The sequence below is a fragment of the Hordeum vulgare genome, chromosome 1H (genome assembly GCF_904849725.1).
Source record: "Hordeum vulgare subsp. vulgare chromosome 1H, MorexV3_pseudomolecules_assembly, whole genome shotgun sequence".
Classification (NCBI taxonomy): domain Eukaryota; kingdom Viridiplantae; phylum Streptophyta; class Magnoliopsida; order Poales; family Poaceae; genus Hordeum; species Hordeum vulgare.
This window is the reverse complement of record NC_058518.1, coordinates 29,274,181-29,296,143: the sequence shown is the minus strand read 5'-3', so window position 1 is coordinate 29,296,143 and position 21,963 is coordinate 29,274,181. Positions and strand designations below refer to the sequence as shown.

Sequence of the window (21,963 nt, the reverse complement as noted above, 5' to 3'; positions counted from 1 at the left end):
TAACACATCTGACCAACACATATTTATATGTTACTATTATGATATCACTACAACACATTTTGAGGCCTTACACAGTAAGTGTTACTATTTGTCGTTGGACACAAAATGAAGTGTTACAGTAATTTCCCTTGACACACATTTTTTAATCTGTTACGTGATTGTGTTACTTAAAGTCTGTTTTGTTGTAGTGGACGAAAGGGAGCGGGAACAACCCGGGTGGTGGAGGGGATCGCGGAGCGGGGGCAGCCGTGGGCGTGGCGGGTCCGCCGCGGGTGGTGCCGGCCACGAGGGCGGTGTGTCGCACCCGTTGCTTCACCTTCAGCATCCGGCGCTCTTCAAGCTTCAAGTAGGCGACGACGGCCTGGAAGTAGTGCTCCGTCATCAACGTGAGGTTGGAAGCGGCATTGCCGAAGAACTCGTTGAGGCCGGCGGTGAGAGTGCTAAGCATGAGCTCGTCGGAGATTTTGGTGCCGATGTCACGAAGCTCATCGGCGAGCATCTTGAGCCGCATGCAATAGTCGTCGATGGTGGAGTTATCCTGGTGGCAGCCGAAGAACTCTTGTTGCAAGAAGACAAGGCGCTGGAGTTTGTTGTCGGTGAAGAGCGTGTTGATCTTGGTCCACGTGGTGTAGGCGTCATCATTGTCGATGACGACCGTGTGTAAGATGTCCTTTGAGATGGTTTGGTAGAACCACCGGAAGAGAGTGACCTCGACGGCGGACCACTCCGGATCTCCCTTCATGTACTCGGTGTCGATGAAGCCATCAATGTGTTTGATGAGGTATTACTCGCGGAAGACAAGGTTGAAGTAGGTCTTCCACGCATTGTACGAGGAGGTGGAGGAGTCGAGGCGAATGGGAACACGGGCGTCGATGTTGAGGTCGCGGATGGCTTCGGCGGAGGGCATGGGGTCGGCAAAGGGGTTGGTACTGGAGGAGGCCGGTGAGTCCATGAGACCGGCTGGGAGGACGAGGTGGTGAGCGGTGGCAGCAGTGGTTGCGAGGGAGAGGTGGCAAGCGGCGGCTGCGGCGGACGGAGATCGCGGCGGCGGTGGCTGTGCGGGTTAGGGTGGCGGTGCGGAAGCGGTAGATCGCGGCGGCGGCGGCGGCTGCAAGGGAGACACGCAGCGGCGGCGGCGGTAGATCGCAGCGACGGCGGCTGCGAGGGAGACACGCAGTGGCGACGGCGTCGGTAGGGAAGGACGGCACGACGATGACGTGGGGTGGTGGTGGGAGGAAGCGGTGGCACGGGTGAAGGCAGCGGCGGCTTAGGAGAGGCGCGCGGCGGCAGCGGCGGCTGTATGGTTACGTCAGGAACACTAGGTATGGTACCATGTAGAGACATAGATATTTGACAAATGCAACTCACAATGTATTGATTGGGTACATGTGTACATATATAGAGTACGAGATGAGCCTTAACCTTAACTATACAAAGGCTAGGAGATGGGTCGGGCTATACACATATACATGCAAACTATACATTCAACAGAAATCTTGTACTCCCTCCGTTCCTAAATATAAGTCTTTTTAAAGATTTCACTAGAGGGCTACATACGAAGCAAAATGAATGAATCTATACTGTAAAGTATGTCTATATACATCCATATGTAATTTTATAGTGAAAACTCTAAAAAGACTTATATTTAGGAACGGAGGGAGTAGTAATTTGCTCATATATTCAACGGCTAATATCCTCAAGAAAGAAAAGAATAGCTTGCAAGTTAAATCAACGAGAAGAAGAGCTACTCCGTTCAAAGAGGAAGAAGGAGAAAAATTCGTGAGAATGAAGCATAGAAGTCGGGTGACATTTTTCCAGTGCGTACGAGCTCCTCCTCCACCCGCGCCGCTCCTCCACCGTGCCGATGCTCCACCTCCACTGCCGCAGCTCCTCCTCCACCTCCAACTCGCCGCCCTCGCGCTCCTGGTCTCTCCAGCGAGCCAATGTCTGGCCTCTGCCTCCGGACTTCTCCTCCACCTCGCCGATGTCCCGCCTCCGCCCCCGCCTCTCCTCCACCACACCGATGCTCCACCTCCTCCGCCGCAGCTCCTACTCCACCTCCATCTCCCCGCCCTCGCGTTCCTGGTCTCCCCGCGACGCCTTTGCCGCGGCCACAGAGCGCGTACGTGCCGGGACGCTCAGCCCGGAAGACGAGCACCACCTGTTCGACGAATTGCTAGGGCAGGCCACGCCGGTCCCCAGCCGCTCCTTCAACGGCTTCATTGATTTGGTTAAAGCTAAGGGGCTGGTTTCTGAAATGATGAACAAAGGTATTCCTCGTCCTGACATTGTGTTCTTCAGTTCAATAGTAAACAGTCTATGCAAAGAAGGAAGAGTTATGGATGCACAAGATATCTTTGACTTGGTTATAGCCATAGATGAGAGGCCTAATATCATTACATTCAATTCACTGATTGACGGATATTGCTTAGTTGGCGAGATGGATAAAGCATTCGGAGTACTTGATGCCATGAAATCAGTTGGTGTTGAGCCTGATGTTGTCACATACAGCACGCTTGTTAATGGCTATTGTAGAAATGGAAGGATCGATGATGGTTTGACTCTGTTCAGGGAAATGCCACGTATGAGAATAAAATCTGACACTGTTACATATGGCATCATACTAGATGGGTTGTTTCGTGCTGGGAGAACTGTCGTTGCAAGTAAAATGTTCCATGAGATGATCAAAAGTGGAACGGCAGTGGGCATTCCCATATACAATATAAGAGCAACTCTAACGGGCCGATCCAAACGGACGGCGAATTTATCCGTTTTTTGTTCGTTTGGGTCAGCCGCCCGGCGTCCGCTCTGTTTTAGATTTGGGTCGACAGTGCGTCCAACGCGCCGACCCATTTTATGTCCGCAGTCAACATATTTAAAAAAAAGGGGCCGCGACCGATCATCCCAGCGGCCATGTTTCATGCCAGCACCATACCAGCGGCCATGTCTCATGCCAGCAACATGCCACCGCCGACATACAATGCCGGCCTCAAAAAATAGCACCACAGTCATGCTGGCACACTCGCCAGCCGGCCGGCACACATGTCAGCACACAAAAACGGTGGGACTTGAGTTCGACCACGCCATTGCGGCCCCGTGGTCATGCCAGCACACCTGCTGGCATCCAAAAAATATGGCGTTCGCCGCCATAGATCACTCGTTGTCGAAGTTGAGCATGTTGACCTGCATCTTCTCGAACCACGGCCTCTTTCTTTGCGACACGGTGTTGAGATCCACCTTCATGATCTCCACCCCGGTCATCATGTTCGCAAGAGCCACTTCTTTTGCCTTGGTCTTGGCGTTGACGGCCTCGATCTCTAGCATCTTGGCTTGCTTCTCCGCCTCCATCTCAAGCATCCGTGCTTGCTTCTCCGCCTCCACGTCAAGCCTCCTCCTTTGGAGCTCCAAGAAGGCGTTTATTTGCTCTTGTTTTTCTTGCCGGCGCTTCTCCTCCCTTGAGTCCTTCTTGGTAATCATGCCCTCCACGGTTGCGATCAAGGCGATCGATGTCGCATCCCGCTTGTCCTCCTTCTTGGAGTTGGTCTTCCCCCACGGCCGAGCCTTCTCGCCGTCCCCAACCTCCTCCACGGCTTGCTTCCGACCACGCAACTTGAGGCCGGCATATTGCGCCTTGAACTTCTCCTCGTCTTTGATCACCCTAAAGCAATGGGAGAAGGTTGAAGCACTTGCCATTGTGTTGGGCCTTGAATGCCTCCAACGCTTGAAATGCCTATAAATGTATTTCATGCAAGCATATTGACAAAATGATATGCAAAATCATGTACATGATGGCACAAAAAGAGGGCGGCTTGCTACGCACACGGATGCCGCTCACAGGGCGTGCCTTGACGCTCTCAAGAGTGGCACAAAACTTGTTGCACTCTTGTTGGATCACCCTCCAACGCTTCAAAATGGACACCCACCCAAGCGCGCTTGCTATTTGATATGGCGGAAACTTCTTGCGCTCATGAAACTCACGGTGAACACGAATCCAAAAGGTTGAATGCTTTTGTTCGGCGCCCGTCTTGGGGTCTTGCCCAATGTCTCTCCAACACTCGCAAAGAAGCTTGTCCTCGGCAGCCGTGTATGCCTTGGTCCGCTTGCTCTAACGCTTCGGTGTCGTCCCGTCTGCTTGGTTGGCGAGCTCGTCCTCAAACAAAGGCTCCGCTTCGATGTCACACTCGTCCTCTTCCTCTAGCCCGTAGTCCTCTGGGAACTCATGGTCGAGAGGGAAGCCGTCCAGGTCCAGGACGACGCCGAGCTGATCATGCATGAAGGAGGCCTAATCTTCATTGTAGCCTCGGCCATCCTGGCTTTGTGTCTCGCCGGGATTGAAGCCAGCGGACTGTGCACCACCCTCGAAGATCATGTTCTGCATGTAGTCGTCGTTGCCGGCGGCTGGCATTCCGTCGAACAGGTTGCGCGCGCCCGGCAGCTGGTCGGCTGGCGTCTGCCTCGCACGTTTCGTCGCGCCTCCGGATGATGAGCCACCGGCCACCGGTGTGGCGTTGAGGTCGATGGTCGTGGGCGCGGGCGTGGAAGGCGCGACCACGCTCACCTCGGACGAACACTCCCCCAAGAGGCAGGAGGCCTGTGGGTAGACGTGGAAGCCGGGCACCGGGTTGCAAGACGATGCGCGGGGCGAGTCGGGCAACAGCGCACGAGGGAAGGCGGATGAGCCGGTGCTGACCGCGGCGGCGTTGAAGAGGCCGTGTTGGCTAGGGTTTAACCCCAACATGCAGAGCGCCTCCCTCGTTGCCGCCGCAACGCGGGCGTTGGTGATCTGCTGCTGCGCGGTGGCCGCCGCGATGGCTTCATCCCTCACGCCCGCCGCGTGCCTCCAGTCCTTCCTCTTGGTCGACTCCTTTGCCCGCTGTTCGGCCGTCAGCACCTTCTTCGGCTTCGGCGCGGCGGTCTTCCGGGAGGCGCGAGGCTTGCCTTTGTCGGACGCGAGGGAGGCCAGGCCGGTTGCCGCGTCGAGGTCGAGGTCGAGGTCGCCGTCCATGGCGGGCGCGGGGCGGGAGCGCGCGCGGGCAGGAGGGTTTTGGGGGGAAATGGCGGTGGAAGCCACCGGCGGGCGGGCCCGGGGAGAGGAGTAGGCGCGCGCGCGAGCGTACGTCTCGTGTCCGCGCCGACGCAAATCCGGCCCAAAATTGGACGGGGAATGGGTAGTCAGGCGGACGCCAAGCGGACGCGCGTCCGTTTGGGTAGGCGCGTTGGGCCGACTTTTGTGTCCGGGCCGACCCAAACGGACGGCGGCGAACGAAATGGGTCGCCTCACTGGAGTTGCTCTAATACTTAGAGGGCTTTGTCTGAATAATTGTGCAGACGAAGCGATCGCCATGTTCCAGAAATTAGGTGCAATGAATGTGAAGCTTGATGTTGTAACACTCAATACCATGATTAATGCATTCTACAAGGTTGAAAGAAAAGAAGAAGCTAAGGATTTGTTTGCTGCAATATCAGCCAGCGGCTTGGTGCCCAATGCTTCTACTTACAGCATAAGGATAACAAATTATCTGAAGGAAGGATTAGTGGAAGATGCTAACAATATTTTTTCATCAATGGAGAAGAGTGGTATAGCTCCCAGCTCTCATCTTATAAATTATATCATCAGAATGTTGTTGGAAAAAGGTGAGATCGCCAAGGCTGGACATTATTTGTCCAAGGTTGATGGGAATAACATCTTACTTGAAGCTTCAACTACGTCGCTGATGTTGTCTCTCTTTTCAAGGAGCGGGAAATATCAGGAGAATATCAAATTGCTTCCTGCAAAGTATCAGTCTTTTGACACATTTGGTTGACTAGCCGAGGCATTGCATATGAGGCTGTCTCAGTACAGTCGCGAACTATTTGCTTGTCATAAGGCCTTCCTGCCAGTATAAGATATCCAAAGTGCCTGCTTGTAAAAAGTGGACACCTCATATTTCATTGAGTACATTTTGTGGCGTGTCAAGATATCCAAAGATTGTGATTTGAATCTAGCCATTCTGTGGCATAATTTGATGTCTACTTCAACACTTCATTCACCTGTTGTGTAGTCCTGAAATTGCTAGAGCTATCCTACCCAGCACCACGATATGCCTGTGATCTCTCTGGTTGACTAGGAGGGGCTGAAAAAATTATCTTTGTTTTCGTTTAGTCTCTTCTATTAATCTACCAGGTACCACCTCATAACTGAATAAACAATCATTTGCATTTGGATGATGCATGAAGATGAAGAATGGAATAAATAGACATCAAATTCCATGAACGACCAAAATTTTTAGGCAGCCATGTATTGATCGAACAAAAGGATAAATCGGCCAACTGATCATTCATGTGTCCAGCAACTTTGGCCTCATAGGGATACAACAGATGAACGCTCCAGATAACACTGAAGAAGAAAGGAGCCGCCTGAAACCATTTAAGCAGAACGAGCACCTTGAGAGTTCGGAGACGTTATTAATACTCAACATTTCAAATGCAGTCGCTAATGCAATGTATACAGTAAAACGAATGCATCCATTAACACACTGATATATTCCTGTTTATTTCGTCCAACAGAGTATTATATAGTACAGCTTGAAAAATTGGGCTCTAACCACAGCAGCCACAATAACTAATGTACACAGGCAGGCAGTTCTGGAGCAAACATGCTTCGCTGCTCCTCGATCTCTACAACACATTTGGAGTGTGATGAACTCAGCAGTAAGTGGAGGACAAAAAGGAATACTGGGATTAGATAGAATGTAGCGACATTCTGCGGGGTGGGGTGGTATAAGTAGATATACAGAACGGAGGACCGTCTCCTGGTCCTCAGCTTTGGGTCTTCTCTACCTTGGCCTTGATCTTCTGCTCGAGGACCGCCTTCTCCGTGTCGAGGTTGAACATCCTGTTGAGGGCGTGCATGTTGTCGAGCGTCTCGTCCAGGGTGCGGCTGTCGCTGCCATCGCATCTCAGGTGCTGCAACGGGCCGTGGAGGAGCTTGTTCACTATGCCCGTGCTCAGCTCTTCGATAGACCTTCTCGTCTTCTTGTTGAGGTTGTCTTCCCCGATCTTCTGCAGGCACTTGTCGAGCTCGGATGCCCTGATCCTGTCGGCATACGACCTCAGCTTTTTGATGGTCGGGACCGTCTCCAGCGAGTCCCTCCACGCCTCGAACCGCTTCAGTTCTTGGGTGATGATTGCTTGGGCCTCCATTGCTTTCCTGACACGGTCTTCCTTGTTGGCTTCCACCACCTCTTTCAAGTCGTCAACATTGTATACCCGTGCGTGCTCCACTTGAGATAGGCAGGCACCGACGTTCCTTGGGACGGATATGTCGACGAAAAGCCGAACACCACCCATGGCAAGAGAGATAGGAGGAAGCGCCTCCGCATGCCCCTTGGTGAATAATAGGGATTCAGATGCTGTGCTTGTAAACACAACGTCGGCATCAGCAGCGGCTTCATACATCTCCGTAAGAGGCCTGTACACAATCTCGATATCTTTCATCTCTTCGCGAATGGCATCCACCCTCTCCACCGAACGGTTCACCACAACAACCTTCTTGCATCCTTTGGCAATCAAATGTTTGACCACTAATTTCCCCATTTTGCCGGCGCCAATCAAAAGCATCCTGGCTGACAAGCATTCGGACTTTGGAAGCTTCATCATGGCCAACTCAACTGCGGCTGAACTGACAGACACGGCACCAGCTGATATGTTGGTCTCGCAGCGGACGCGCTTTCCAGCCGTGATTGCATCCTTGAACATCCTATCAATGTTCTTTCCCAGGCCTCCACTATTTTGCCCATTTCTAACAACTTGTTTAACCTGAGCAAGGATTTGTCCTTCCCCAAGAACCAAAGAGTCGAGCCCAGCGGATACCTCAAACAGATGGCGTGTGGCACCACTGTCACGCAACATAAAGAGATGCTCCCTTAGCTCGGAAGCAGGGATTCCACTTTTCTGCAAAAGAAGAACAGCATGAGCATTAGAGCTTCATTGACAATACTGTGCTCTTGAGCAACCAAAAAGAGCTAGCTAAGCAAGGCAAAAGAGCATCTGATCAAATAACTCTCACCTTTGACATCCAGTCTACTACTTCTCTAATACCACGGTTCCATGATAAAGCCACCACATATATTTCCATTCTGTTGCAGGTACTAAGAACAGCAGCCTCTTCGATGTGGTTCAGACTGGTGAGTTCTGAAATAGCACGGGGCCATAGTTCCTCCGCGACAGCGAGCTTTTCACGCATGTCCACCGGCGCTGTGTGTACGCTGAGGCCTATTACAGCGATGCTACTCTTTTCCTTCATGTAGCCTGGTAGTGGAAATGAAAAAGCATTGTCAACTAAACGCAGCTGCACAAGCTTACATGGCAGGGCCGGAGGGAGCGCGTGGAATTGGAGGAGGGGGGGAGGGGCTCACGGTCTGCGGAGACCTTGAACTGCTCCAGCGCGGTGATGCTGGCCGCCTTGGACGCCGCCTGGGCATCCCCGCCGGCGTCGCACCGCACGACGCCGGACCGCCTCCGGCCGCCGGCGGCAGCCCAGGGGCACGCGGCGGCCTTGGCGCTGGCGGCGGCGGCGGCGGCGGCGAATGCGGCCGCGGCTGACGTCGCTCCCGCCATCATCAGTCGGAGCAACAAGAGAAACGAAAGGCAGCGGCGGCCTTCCTCCCTTGCCAGCCCGGCCCACGAGAGACCCTTATACGGCCGCTTCTCCCACCGGCCGATACGCGCGTTCTCGGAGGGGGGAGGGATGAGCCGCCGCGTGTGCGAGGAAGAAGGGGCCTGGCGGCAGCGCGCCGGAGGAGGGTAAGGGATGATGCGGCAGCGATGAGGGGAGCGCGGGCGCCGCCCCCACGGCTTGGTTAAGCCGTGGACGTGGAAGAGAATCCGGGAGGGGATGAGGGGCGTGTGCCGGCATCCGGGCGCTGATTGGCTGCGCGCCCGCGCTCTATCCGCTCCCCTTATCGCTGCCGCATCCTTTGACGCCGCGGCGGGTTGCTGGCGGTGTCTCTCTCGTCAGTTGGGACAAGGGCGGACTCCTGGCGGAAAAAGTCTAATTTAAACTTTGAACTTGTATTATTCGGACGAAATAAATTACACGTGAAAATCCCGGTCGATTGTATTTTGAATTATGTAATCCCGGTTTAAACTGAACCTTGTCATCGTGTCAACTGGGATTCGTCTGGTGGGCTTGACAAAGGATGCATGAGAGCTCGTAGTCGTCTGGTGGACCGGCCCGTTTTAGAGATGATGGCGTCCGCAGCGGCGCATTAACGGGCCGTCCCATTTATCTTTTTCTTTTCATTAAAAATTGTAAAAAAAAACATACGCTGGGCAGCTGGAGCAGCTTGAGCTAGAGACTAGAGTCAACGGCGTCTGAGCAGCTGACGAGCCTGAACCATCACTAGCGCGACTTCTCCGATGTTGGGCAGCTGCAGCAGCTTGACACCTCGCTGAAACCATCCGTCCTCATCACAATTCTAGAACTGCTGCTGTGTTATTATCATAATCAGCCGGTACCCGGTAGGTAGCACGTACAGTACAATATTTTCACTAGCTATCGAATATTCAGACAAACAGTAGCGATGGAGCATAAACTTTTGTGTTGAAAAAAATTGAGCAGAGCGGTATTTTGCTGACCTGCACTTGGAGCTGGAGGTGCTTGAGGTACTCGACGGCGTCGTCGAGCATGGAGGCTTTGTCCGTCTGCAGCCGCCGCCGTCGGCCATACAGCGTCACCTCAGTTAGCTTTCAGTGAAAAAAGCAGAGAGTAGTAGTTAACTTTTCTTTCCTTTTTCTTTTTATTTTTCATTTTCTGTGTGGCATTTCAAAATATATTTAAATATTATAAAAATAGTATGTGGCATTCTAAAACAATTAAATATTATAAAAATATACATGTGTGTAATTTTAAAATGTATGTTTCATTTTGAAAATGTTCATACATTTCAAAAATATGTTTGGGACATTTAAAAAAACTGTAAACGATGTATTAATATATTTTTACATGTATTCCTACGTATATAATAACCTGTGGACTTCACAATATTTTCGAAAATCAGTGAATTCTAATTTTGAAAAACCATTTACTTGTTTTCAAAATCGTTGAACTTTTTCTAAATCCGTGATTATTTCTTAAAATTCGTGAAAAAATCACACTTTTTTTATTTTCGTAAACATTGTGAAGTCCGAGAGCGAGATGGTCCTGAATGGGCTGGCCCAGTCTTTTCGGCGCGTGCCCCTAGCAGCGCAGCCCAATCCCGGTTTGCCAAACAAACCCAGGTTTCTTTTGGACCGGGATTACATAATTTAGGGTGCAATCGACAGGGATTTCGAGTTGGCAGTTCCTTTCGCCAAACTTCTACAAATTATGGGTTTAAAATGGACTTTTTCCATTCCTGGCGAGGTTCGCATGGCCGTCTCACGCCTGGATCTGTGGGGCGATGGCCGAGCGTGTCGAAGTGTTGGCCACACTCTGGGTCACCATCAGTGCTGCATATTCGGCGCCTCGTCTCATCGGGCCCTCCTTATGGACGGACGTGCATGCCGCTGTGTCATTTACTCCTGCTGAGTTAATTGCACACTTCGGCATCATGTTAGTTCATACATCGTGTTGACAGTAGTTCAGTGTCATTTTAGGGTTTAATTGTTGTAAAAAGGCCTGATAGCCGTATAACCCTATATTGACCGTGTATCTAATCGTGCAGCCCCACCTATCAGGTAACACGCTGGCCAACCAGCGTGTGCCGCTCTGCTAACTAGGCCGAGGCCGACGCGGTCAGTGCTTGGATCCAAGGGACTAAAACTAGTCTGACTAAATTAGTCTTTTTAAGAAGCTAAAGTTCAAGCACCCCTGACTAAAGAGAGACTAAAACTAGTCTTGAGGCTAAAATCTTTTAGTCAGGGGTACCCCTACTAAAATGTGCATTAGTCCTCTCTCTCCTCATTTAACTCCTCAGACAAGTTCTGGATTGGAGGGTTTAGAGGATAATAAATGCTCATTAACTTGATTTTAGTCTCTTTAATATTTGGATCCAAGCATGGGTGTGGCTAGCAAGTTTTAGTCTCATTACTTTTAGTCATGGGACTAAAACGTATCCAAGCATCCTCTTAGCGGGTTCGATCGAACCGAGCGGGACCCCCGACGCACTCTCCCGCTCTCCTCGAGCCCTATCCCTCCCCCTCCGATTCGTCATCGATCATCGCCACCGTCGTGCCATGGTGTATGAGGACGAGAGCAGCAACAACTACTCCAGCCTGTTGTACATCAGCTCCTCCTCCGATGGCATGCAGTACCAGGTGAGTTGTAGAACTAGGTTAGGGTTAGGTTTTGTGTTCTTGGGGGGTTTGATTTGATTTGGGGGATTCTTTGTTCGTTTGGCTGTTGTAGGTCCCTGCTAGCATTGAAGACCAAGAGTACATGGTCGTTGAGACAACACCGCAGGTTCCTTGCGAGCACCATGGCCTGGCAGCTGAAAGGCATGTGGCCTGTGAAGGATTTGACACGGACAGGAGGTTCTTAGTGTGTCCTAATAAGGTCAGCTGCTGCACAAAAGCTGTAATTTTTGTATTAACAATGATAGTAAGCGCATGGTCCAGTGCATAGTTTATGTTGGCAGATCCGATGGTCATATTTTAGTTTAGCCATGTGTTGATGCAGATTCTGTAATTGTTTAATCTACATGAGCTATGTGCTGATGCAGATTGTGTAATATGTCAACAACTTAGTTTGCAGTGTAGATGTTTATTGTTTAATCTACCCGAGTCATGAATTGGCCAGCAAAATGATTGTTTGTTGTGTGATGTTCAAAATTCAGTGAGTGTTTAGTGTCAGATGTTCAAAATTCAGCGAGTGTTCAGTGAGTCTTTAATTGGACACCTTACTGATTGTGTCAGATGCTCAAAGTGTGAGTTGTTTCTTAATTGTTAGTTGCTCAAAGTTTAGTTATTTTAAAGTGTGGGATGCTCATAGTTCAATTAATTTTTAGGGGGAGTTGTTAATAGTTCAGTGCTTACATAATTAGCCTAGGAGATTGGTTCAATGTTGTTTACAATATAATTGTTGCTTACATTAAACTTGTTGTTTACATTGCACATGCTAGGGTTCAGTGTTGTCATGTGTCAATTAGAAATCACTTATATAGTTAGCAACAATATATGTGTTGTTTACATTGCAGGAAGGTGAGAATTGTGGTTTTGTTGACTGAGTTGACCCAGAGTGTCCTACACTGCAGAATGTCTTGCTGAAGCTATGGGAGATGTATGAAGACAGCAGGAGTGGTAGGAGGAAGGATAACCTTGAGAATTCACTTACTATTCACCATTTGACATAGGAGAAAACAAACTCGATGCCACCTATGACAAATTGGTTGAATATGTGCATCGGCCTTTCAATGCCCAGGAGGATAGGATGAAGGTGGATGAGGTTACCAACTCAGTTGACTCTGATATGAAGACAGATATGGAGAAGAAAGATGCAAAGATCTTCAAGCTGCAGGAGAAGTATAAAGTCCTGATGATCATGTCACAAGCTCAAGGCACTGTCATCGAGAACCTAAAGCTCAAACATTTGAAAGAGAAGCAACAACTCAATGAAGCTAGTAGAAACTTGCAGTTGCAGGTTGATGAACTCAACAAGTCTTAGGAAAAGCTCACACAGGGGAGCTCAAAGTTGAAGCTTCACATGGGTGATCTGAAGAAGGGGCATGAGAAGCTCACTGTAGGCAGGGATGAGCTGAAGCTTCACATTGCTGATTTGCTAAGGTCAAAGGAGAGGAACATGCAGAAGTTGAAGGGGGTCCAGGACATCTTGGCAGAATGAAAAAGATGTAGAGCAAGAGCTAGATCCAGATCAATATGTAGAAGAAGCATGCTTGGCTGATCTTTTCTGAAGTATGTTGTTGTTTATAACTACTAAATGTGGACTATGGATGTGTACTTGTGACCTAAGTTGAAATTACAGTGTTGCTTTTTAAGTTGTGACCTATGATGAACTCTACTATGATGTGTAAGAATCTATTAAGTACGATGCTTCAAGCTATCTATGATGACCTATGTTATATGTTATATCTAATGTGATAACCTATGTGATGTGATGACCTATGTTATATGTTATATGTTATATGATGAACTATGTAATATGGTGACCTATGTTATATGATGTTATATGGTATACTGATGACATGTGGTTTTAACTGACATTTGCCTCTTTGGACATTTCTCCAGAACACCTAAGTAGAACCTTAAATACACATGGGCCTCCAATGTATTTCTCACACAACGGTCTCACAGATAATAGAGTGATCCGTTGGCCAAGAGGTATCATTTTCATGAGCCGACTTTGGAACGGGGAGAAATGTGATATCTGAACCAGCGTTATGTGCCTCTACAGTTCATCTCTCTTTTTTTACCTATGATTATGCTTGGAAGATTTGCTTGGATATGTTGTACTCCCTCTGTCTCAAAATAAATGGCTCAACTTTGTACTAACTTTACTACAAAGTTAGTACAAAGTCGAGTCACTTATTTTCGGACGGAGAGAGTATTACTAAATAGTTCATCTTTCTAGATTATACAAGGTGTGGTCTTTTATTGCACATGAATTTTTGATGTCACATGCATACAGATGTAGCATATTGCTTTCCATTTTTTGTACAAGCAGGAATAACAGGAGCTAGTAATGTTTTCCAGGCTGCAAAAGTGTGGCACACTATACATGTCGATGGACTCGCCCAAACCCATGCCGCTGCCACTCATCGAGCGATGTAACATGAACCACAACTTCCCCAAGCTTCATCATGTGATATGTTTTGGAACAAACTTTATCCGGTGGTATGAAGACTATGAAGACGAAAGAATCAACATCAGTTCATAACCTGTGATCGGAAATAACCCTCCATAGCTTCCTCGATGAGTTTACAGACGTGATATGCACATATGGGTCAATAGCTCCTGTGCGACGTATTTGATGCGGAATGGAAGCAGTGCGACGTTGTTGGTCAAAATTGCTCTGGTGCGACATCTTTGAAGCAAACAATAGCTGCAATGCGACATGGCTCTGTTTAACCATGAAATGCAAAACTCAAGGGGTTAAGTTATGACACGCGGGACCCACCAGTTATCCACGTCAACATGAGACCCACCACTTACTCGCATGTGTGCGGGACCCACAACTTATCCACATAAGCATGGTCGTGCTCATCCGCGTGCCCGGGCCCGAGCCAGCCCATCCTCCCCTCATTGCTTGCCCTTCCTCCCTTTCCCCCACCTTCTTCTTCCTCTTCTCCGGCGAGGAAGCGCGTCGCCGGCGAGTGATGTCTAGCTCGAGCTCGGCCTCCCGCCAATGGAGGAAGTACGGTCCAGTGCCGCTAACAAGATGCCCCGATTGCCCACGCATGGAGCCTGTGAAGCGTCTGACTTGTATGAGGGAAGAAAATGGCAACCATGGGCGCGACTTCATGAAATGCTTGAGCAGGCCACAGCCGGGGCAGGTTAGATCTGTCTACTTCACCAATCGTATGGTCTATTTCTCCCAAAAAAAATTTGTCAAATTTGGGCGATGGAGGTAGGGTTGGATCTAGAGTTCATGAGTTGCCGACCCCTGTTTTTCAGGTTCTGCAGAAATGCGGGTATTTCGAGTGGCTCGATGAGTACGTTGAGAGGTTGAAATTGGAGGGATCAACCGAAGGGCTCAATTTTGGGGCACCACTTGTTGTGGAACACGCCCCCCATTTGGCGGACAGATCAGGTCATTGTTACGGGCAAGCTGAACTGGGGTGTGAATTGAAGAAAATGGGCAAGCAACTAAAGCAACTGATCGATTTGAAGCAGCAAGCAAATATGATGGCTGGAGCATTTTATTGTTGTGTCATTGCTATGGGTTTCTTTTACTTGACGTTCATCAATCGCTAAAAATTGTTAAAGTTTCAGTCAGTGTGTCAATCGAGTTTCATTTGTTAGCTGAATTTGAATTTATGTGAAGCAAAACGTGCCTGTGTTTGTAATGGATTATTTTAAAATGCAGCAATTGATGAAAAAATGCAGCAATTCATAATGTGCAATAATTCTTCAGTTAACAGAGTGGAGGTCCATCTCGTTCAAAAAAAACAGAGTGGAGGTGCAGAGTTCATGGTCAAACAAAAAACGTTATTGGGTCATGGGCTGTGATGGATCTTTTCTGAGACACAGATGTAAATCGAATGTTGTTCATCCAACAACAGATAGCAGATAACATAACAGATAGCACCAGAAATTTAGCTTATAACCGATAGCAAATAGATAAAAAATAGTTCATCCAACAACAGATAGCAACAGATAGCACAGATCGCACCAACAAATAAATGCAGCATCAGTTCGTAAAACCAACACCAGCAACAGTTCATCCAACCAGAGCTTACATCCATATACCAAAAGTAGTTCTAACTTATATGCTGACATATAGCAGCATACCTAACCAGTAACAGCCCCTCACGGCGCACTTCAGTTGTTCTTGAGGTTCTTCAGGTGCTCTCAGTGGCGCACCACCGGCTTCTTCTTCTTGTTTCCGCCAGTGAAGACTGGCGGAATGATCTATACTTCAGGGTCGAGGACGGCAGCCGACAGCGCGAGGACAACATCGGTCACCCTCTCCGTCCTCGAGGCAAGACAGGTAGGATCCGGCTGCGGTGCCGTCATCCTGGATGAGCGGTACATCCACCACCTTGCGCACTGCGTCGGGTCGGTGGTACGCTGCACCTCCCTCATCGCCCAAAGGATGAGAGAGGAAGGTGGGACGCAGTAGCCGGGGGGAGGCACGGAGCTTCTCGTCCTCTCGCATCACCTTGATCAGGCCTCAGGCGTGGTTCCGCATCATCTCGATGCTTGGGAACCAGCCCGTGATTTCACGAAGCTGCTCAAATAGAGAAGTAGTATTTTTTTGACGGGAACGCGAGCACTCAGTTGCATGCACTAGATAGAATTAGATAGAACATATATGAACTAGATAGAACATAGATAAATGGCTACCCTAGATAAATAAGCACGACATAGATATATAGAACATATATGAACACGACATATAGTACCATTACATAGATAAATAAGCAAGACATAGATATATAGTACGATTACATATATAGATAGATAAAACCCTAAACCCTAACTAGATAAATTAACTCCTCCTCCTCCACCCCATGGCACCACCGGGTGCTCCAAGCTCCAAGGCCTCCTTCACTCGTCGTCGCCGTCGGTGCGGTACGGGAGAGTGTGCATGCTGCCGTTGGGGAAGATGTTGTCCAGATCCGTGAAGATGTTGTATGTTGTGAATGCGATAAACTCGCATCCACACCAAAAAAACGACCGAGGAGGTTGTAAGCATCGACGCTGTTGGTGAACCTCACAATAAGGCCGATAGGATAGCCATTGTTGGTCAGCTCCTCCACGTGGAACATCACCGAAGAACCCCTGGGGAGGTGGCGGTAGCCGGCGGAGAGGAAGAACTCGGTGAGCGCCCTTGCACCCCTCCACCTCGAGATCGCCCACACCCGTAGGGTGTTCTCCACCTGGACTTGGGGAGGGTAGAGCATCTCGGGGACGGTGCGCGGCACACGGTAGGTCATCCCGGTGTAGTAGTTCATATTCCGGCGTGAGAGGTGTAGGAGATGGACTAGGAGATGAAGAAGAAGATGGACTAGGAGATTAAGAAGAAGGAGAAGATGGACTTGGAGACGGTGGGAGAAGATGATGTTAGGGGGTGCTTAAAACCCGTGCTTAAATAGGGGTGCTAGCCATGGTGTGCATCAGTGTGAAATGGCTACCGCATGGCATCGAGGGGGCATCGAGTGTGTACACACCCCACGTAGCACATGGTCAATTAAAACAGGGTACACGTCGCACATGAGCAATTAAAACGAGCCGAAAGATGACTGCTGCGTCGGTCGGGTTGGGCGACGAGCTTCTGCATGGCTGAGCCGCTGCGTGCCTCTGCTGCGTCGGTCGGGTTGCTGCTCTCTATGGCGTCGAGCGTGCTCCCGCTGGATCGATGCGCATTCATGCAGTGTCGGTCCAACGGGCGAGCGAGGGGAGGCAGGGCTACGGGCGAGCGAGGGGAGGCAGGTCTACGCGCATGCATGTAAGGCTGGTACGCGTCTTCTCGTCCAATGGATAAAAGGGTGGACCGCCTTTAATTAAGCCCAACAACGCATGCACGCGTCTTCTCGTCCAGCAATAAAAAAGAGGGCTAAAAAGGCCAGCCAATCAGAGTGAAGGCCACAGATCGCTGCTGACGTAGCCCTAATGCGCGATCCAGACCATCCATTCACGGTGATCCAATGGTCTGATGGGGTGCTGGGTTTTGAGAGGTTTGGACGGGGTTTTGAGGGGTTTTGATGGGGTTTTGAGAGGTTTTCAAGGGCTAGGGTAGAGCATAACTAATTCAAAAAAATCAAAAAAATATAAAACTTGTGCCAATCATCATTATATGTGACTAGGTTGCTAGGAAAAATATTAAACTTGGACTATGAAGTTTTTCATGAAAAACCCTTCACAAAAGTGGCTATCACGTACGAGGTTGTACGGTTTTCAAAAGTTAGGGTTGGCTATAACTAATTCAACAAAATCAAAAAAAATATAAAACTTGTGCCAATCATCTTTCTATATGACTAGGTTGCTAGAAAAAATAATAAACTTGGACTATGAAGTTTTTCATGGAAAACCCTTCACAAAAGTGGTTATCACATACGAGGTTGTATGGTTTTCAAAAGTTAGGGTTGGCTATAACTAATTCAAAAAAAATCAAAAAAATATAAAACTTGTGCCAATCATCTTTCTATATGACTAGGTTGCTAGGAAAAATAATAAACTTGGACTATGAAGTTTTTCGTGAAAAACCCTTCACAAAAGTGGCTATCACGTACGAGGTTGTACGGTTTTCAAAAGTTAGGGTTGGCTATAACTAATTCAAAAAAAAATATAAAACTTGTGCCAATCATCTTTCTATATGACTAGGTTTCTAGGAAATATAGTAAACTTGGACTATGAAGTTTTTCATGAAAAACCCTTCACAAAAGTGGCTATCACATACGAGGTTGTACGGGTTTCAAAAGTTAGGGTTGGCTATAACTAATTAAAAAAATCAAAAAATATAAAACTTGTGCCAATCATCTTTCTATATGACTAGTATGTCAAGTTTCATTTTTTGGCTGATTTGGAGAAGGTCAAAGAAAAAAACTTGCTTACAAATGGGGCTTTGCACGGGGGCTTGGAGGGGGTTTTCAAGCTCATTTGGAGCACATTTTTCATGTCCAAAGTTTCACATAATAAAATTTCTCCGATTAATCACCTAACATGTGTAATAGTACATAAATCATTGTAACACCATATGACATAAAAAATAACTTCAAATTTGAATTTTGGCTCAAATTTGAAGTTTTTCTCAAACTTGAATAGTATTACACAAATACATTTCATATGAAAAATACAACACCATACCGCATACCAAATAACTTCAAATTTGAATTTTGGCTCAAATTTGAATTTTGTCTCAAACTGGAAATTTGTCTCACGCAAAGTTTTATTCTATAGCATAGTACAACACCCAGTTCACTTCAGTTCAGCTTCTTCTTCTTCTTCTTTTTATCAGTGCTTCTCCTTACCACTATACCCAGTTCACTCAAGCTCTTGGTTTTCATCACTGCATCAGCTGGAATATCATCAAGCTCAGTTGGCAATAGAACTTCCAATATAGGCTTAGTTGGCACCACATCTTCTGGAAAAACAGGGTTAGGCAACACAACTTCTAATATAGGCTCAACTTGCACAACATCAGCTGGAAGATAATCATTTGGCACCAGATCCATATCTTGCTCATTTTGCACCACATCTTCTGGAAAAACAGGGTTAGGCAACACAACTTCTAATATAGGCTCAGCTTGCACAACATCAGCTGGAAGATAATTATTTGGCACCAGATCCATATCTTGCTCATTTTGCACCACATCTTGATTTTGTAGCACATCCAAGTCTTGCTCATTTTGGACCACATCTTCATTTTGGAACACATCCAAGTCTTGTTGCTCATTTTGCAGCACATCCAAGTCTTGCTCATTTTGCTCAGTTTGCATTGTTTCACCATAACTTCTCTTTTTCTACAACCATTGCCTCTTTTCTTTTTCTTTGGCCAGCAATCTTCAACAACAAGGGGCTCAGCTGCACACTTCCTCCTAAAAAATTTAAGCATGTCAATTGGTTTGTAATTGAAAAATGCAGCCAAATAGTAAACATAAAAAACATTAGCACACATACTTTGGCCTTTTAGGAGTGTAACAACACTTGGAAGATCCAGCTCGGTGCCCAAGTTCCTGGCACAACTTGCATCTATTTTTGTTACCTTTCTGGGACCTTTTTGGTTTTCCATCCTTCTTTCCCTTCCCTTTTTTACTACTCCCACCTCTCTCAAACCATGCCTTGAATCTACTCTCTTTAGGCCTACCATCCTTTCTTTTTGTTAGGGGAGGACACATGGAAAATTCTATGTCCACTTCAGGCCACTGAGACTCATCTGTAAGTGCTGGAATTGGAGTTGCATATGCAGCCTTGGATTTTGCTACTGAGTAATATTCGTGCAAATAAGGGTGCATGTTTATCTTTGGTCGGGAGGCCAAGAAAAGTATGGCATGATCACATGGTTTTCCAGTGTGTTGCCACTCCAAACAAGTGCACTCATGCATTTCAGTGTTAACAACATGCCTTCTACCACTTTTGGTATCTCTAACTTCAGCACCCCACACAGAAGATTTTTCAACAGATAAATGTGTAAGATTTCTGCTCCTGTTAACCACCTGTTGTACCACTGCAGGAAGCTTGTCCCCTTGCAGACAATCACCACTCCTTCTTCTCAATTCCCACAAGCGCATGATCATGATCCTGATTTGGTCAACCATGTCATGCACGGGCAGGTTTTTCAACTGCTTCACCTTGTTGTTAAAAAATTCTGCCAAGTTGTTGTTGATATGATCACACTTGATGGCAATGTTAAATCGTGACCTATACCATAATAGAGAATGGTAGGTGTTCACCCATGGACCAAATTCAGGGCATGCTGTCATTATCTTACCAAGATGATATGAATATGTCTGTTTAGTGTAAGATCTTGCTGCTGGCCACATGCGACCAAATTCTTCCCCTCTAAACTTTTTGATCAAATTCATCCATATATGGCCGAAGCACTCTCTCTGCTCACAATGGGGGAACACATTCTTTACTGCATTTTCTAGCCCTTTGCATGCATCTGTGTGGACTGCCAAAGGTGACACTGGACCTATGCATCTCTTCAACTGCATCATGAACCATGTCCATGAGACCTCTGTTTCTAACTGAAACAAGCCAATAGCAACAGGGAACATCCAGTTGTGTCCATCTAAAGCATTGCAAGCTGCCAATTGACCATTCCACTTGCCGGTCAAAAACGATGAGTCTATGCTCAAATATGGACGACAACCTGCCTTGAAGCCATCGATGCAAGGCTTTAAAGCCATAAAAAACTTTGAGAAAAGGACTCTTCCTTCCTCTGTTACCTCAGTATCTATCTCCACAACACTGTCAGGTGACCTCTTCTCCACCTCTGCTTTGAAATTATAAAGCATCCTAAATGTATTTGCCCAGTCACCATATAATTCTTTCATTGCCCTTTGTTTTGCCTTCCACACTGTGTTATACTTCACCTTAATTGGGTACTGCTTTTCCAAGTCTACTTTAAGTTTCTTTGCAGTAGTATTTGGTTTCTTGGCTAAAATAGGAGTGATTTTTTCTGCAATCCAAAGCTGTGATGTCATGGTTGATACTCTGTGTGAACTTGTAATACAAGTATGTTGGTGTGGGATTTGATTGACCCTAATGGTACTTCCATCAGGTTGGCGTCTAGCAGATATGTACCACTTGCAAGGCTTGACACTTCCATCAAAACCTCTGCATCTTGCATATTTTTTTTTTCTGTCAGTCCACTTTGTCTTGGCATCAAACTCATGTTTGACGGCATAAGTGTTGAAACAAATTCTAAATTCATCCATGTTTGGGAACAACTTCCCTACTGCAATAACAGGGTTTTCCTTGTCATAGACATTTACCAACTCATCATCATGTGCATCATCAACATCATCTGCAGCATCTTCCATCAGCTGTCCATCCACATCTTCACATATATCTCTTTGAGCATCTTCCATCATCTGTCCAGCCACATCTTCACATCAGCGGTTTGGTAGTTTCATCATTCTCTTCCTTATCTTCATCAGGTACTGGAATGCCAAATTTTTTGGCCATCTCAGTGTCATCCATTGGTGCAATGACTAAATCAGTTGGTTCATTTAATTCAACCGAATTCCAATCAACAGAAAGAACCCTTGCAACACGATCAGAGCCCTCTTGTGCATCTGCATCAGCCCCCTCATGTAATATTGTCACCTCACCCATACACATGGGCATTATCTGCCTCTCTGAAGCCCAATCATCATCTACCATTTGTGCAGCCAATTTTGAGGAAACATATCCAACCTTAGAATCTAATTTCAGATCAACCAGCTCTGCACGAAACGTAGTTTGTTTGGTTGTCCAGCCATTTTGTCGATCGATTTCATCAACCATCTCTTCGCCATCCTCAATTCTCACATACTCTCCTTTCCAATTATCAAACCATAACAATGCTACCTCTTGCTCTGGACCCCAAAAAATGCTCTCCCCAATTTTTTCCACCACATTCTTCACGGCCTTCTCTTCCATGCTCTCTAGTTCTTGTGGATCAATCTCTGATAATTCAACCTCCCATTTCACAATGGTATCTCCCTCTATGTCCCGCAAGCTACCATCACCTAGCTTCGCCTTAGAAGGAAAGAATTCGATAGTGAATTCAAATGTCTGAGCATCATCGGCCCTGTTTTTCAATGGCGCGCACTGTGAGCTCGTGGAAGCAGACGAGGCATCGCATAGGATGGAAAGGATGCACAGATTACCTAGTCA

At 47.4% G+C, this 21,963-nt stretch overlaps 2 protein-coding genes across 2 annotated transcripts; one reads left to right on the top strand and one right to left on the bottom strand.

The window, feature by feature from the left end:
* Nucleotides 1–1,737: 1,737 nt before the first annotated feature.
* Nucleotides 1,738–6,415, top strand: LOC123403009 (protein Rf1, mitochondrial-like). The gene is made up of 2 exons (XM_045097018.1): nt 1,738–2,723; nt 5,293–6,415. The coding sequence occupies exons 1-2, from the start codon at nt 1,865–1,867 to the stop codon at nt 5,802–5,804; spliced, it is 1,371 nt and encodes a 456-aa protein (XP_044952953.1). The 5' UTR covers nt 1,738–1,864; the 3' UTR covers nt 5,805–6,415.
* An 88-nt stretch (nt 6,416–6,503) lies between these two features.
* Nucleotides 6,504–8,928, bottom strand: LOC123403110 (glutamyl-tRNA reductase 2). Its single transcript, XM_045097110.1, has 3 exons — nt 8,397–8,928; nt 8,048–8,289; nt 6,504–7,932 (listed from the first exon to the last, which is right to left on the bottom strand). The coding sequence occupies exons 1-3, from the start codon at nt 8,599–8,601 to the stop codon at nt 6,799–6,801; spliced, it is 1,581 nt and encodes a 526-aa protein (XP_044953045.1). The 5' UTR covers nt 8,602–8,928; the 3' UTR covers nt 6,504–6,798.
* Between the last annotated feature and the right edge of the window lie 13,035 nt (nt 8,929–21,963).

Coding starts and splice junctions, on each gene's coding strand:
- LOC123403009 (XM_045097018.1), top strand. CDS start 1,865: ATGCTCCACCTCCACTGCCGCAGCTCCTCCTCCACCTCCAACTCGCCG. Junction 2,724..5,292: donor GGGCATTCCCATATACAATA/TAAGAGCAACTC, acceptor CTGGAGTTGCTC/TAATACTTAGAGGGCTTTGT.
- LOC123403110 (XM_045097110.1), bottom strand. CDS start 8,601: ATGATGGCGGGAGCGACGTCAGCCGCGGCCGCATTCGCCGCCGCCGCC. Junction 8,290..8,396: donor GTTCAAGGTCTCCGCAGACC/GTGAGCCCCTCC, acceptor TTCCACTACCAG/GCTACATGAAGGAAAAGAGT. Junction 7,933..8,047: donor TAGTAGACTGGATGTCAAAG/GTGAGAGTTATT, acceptor CTTCTTTTGCAG/AAAAGTGGAATCCCTGCTTC.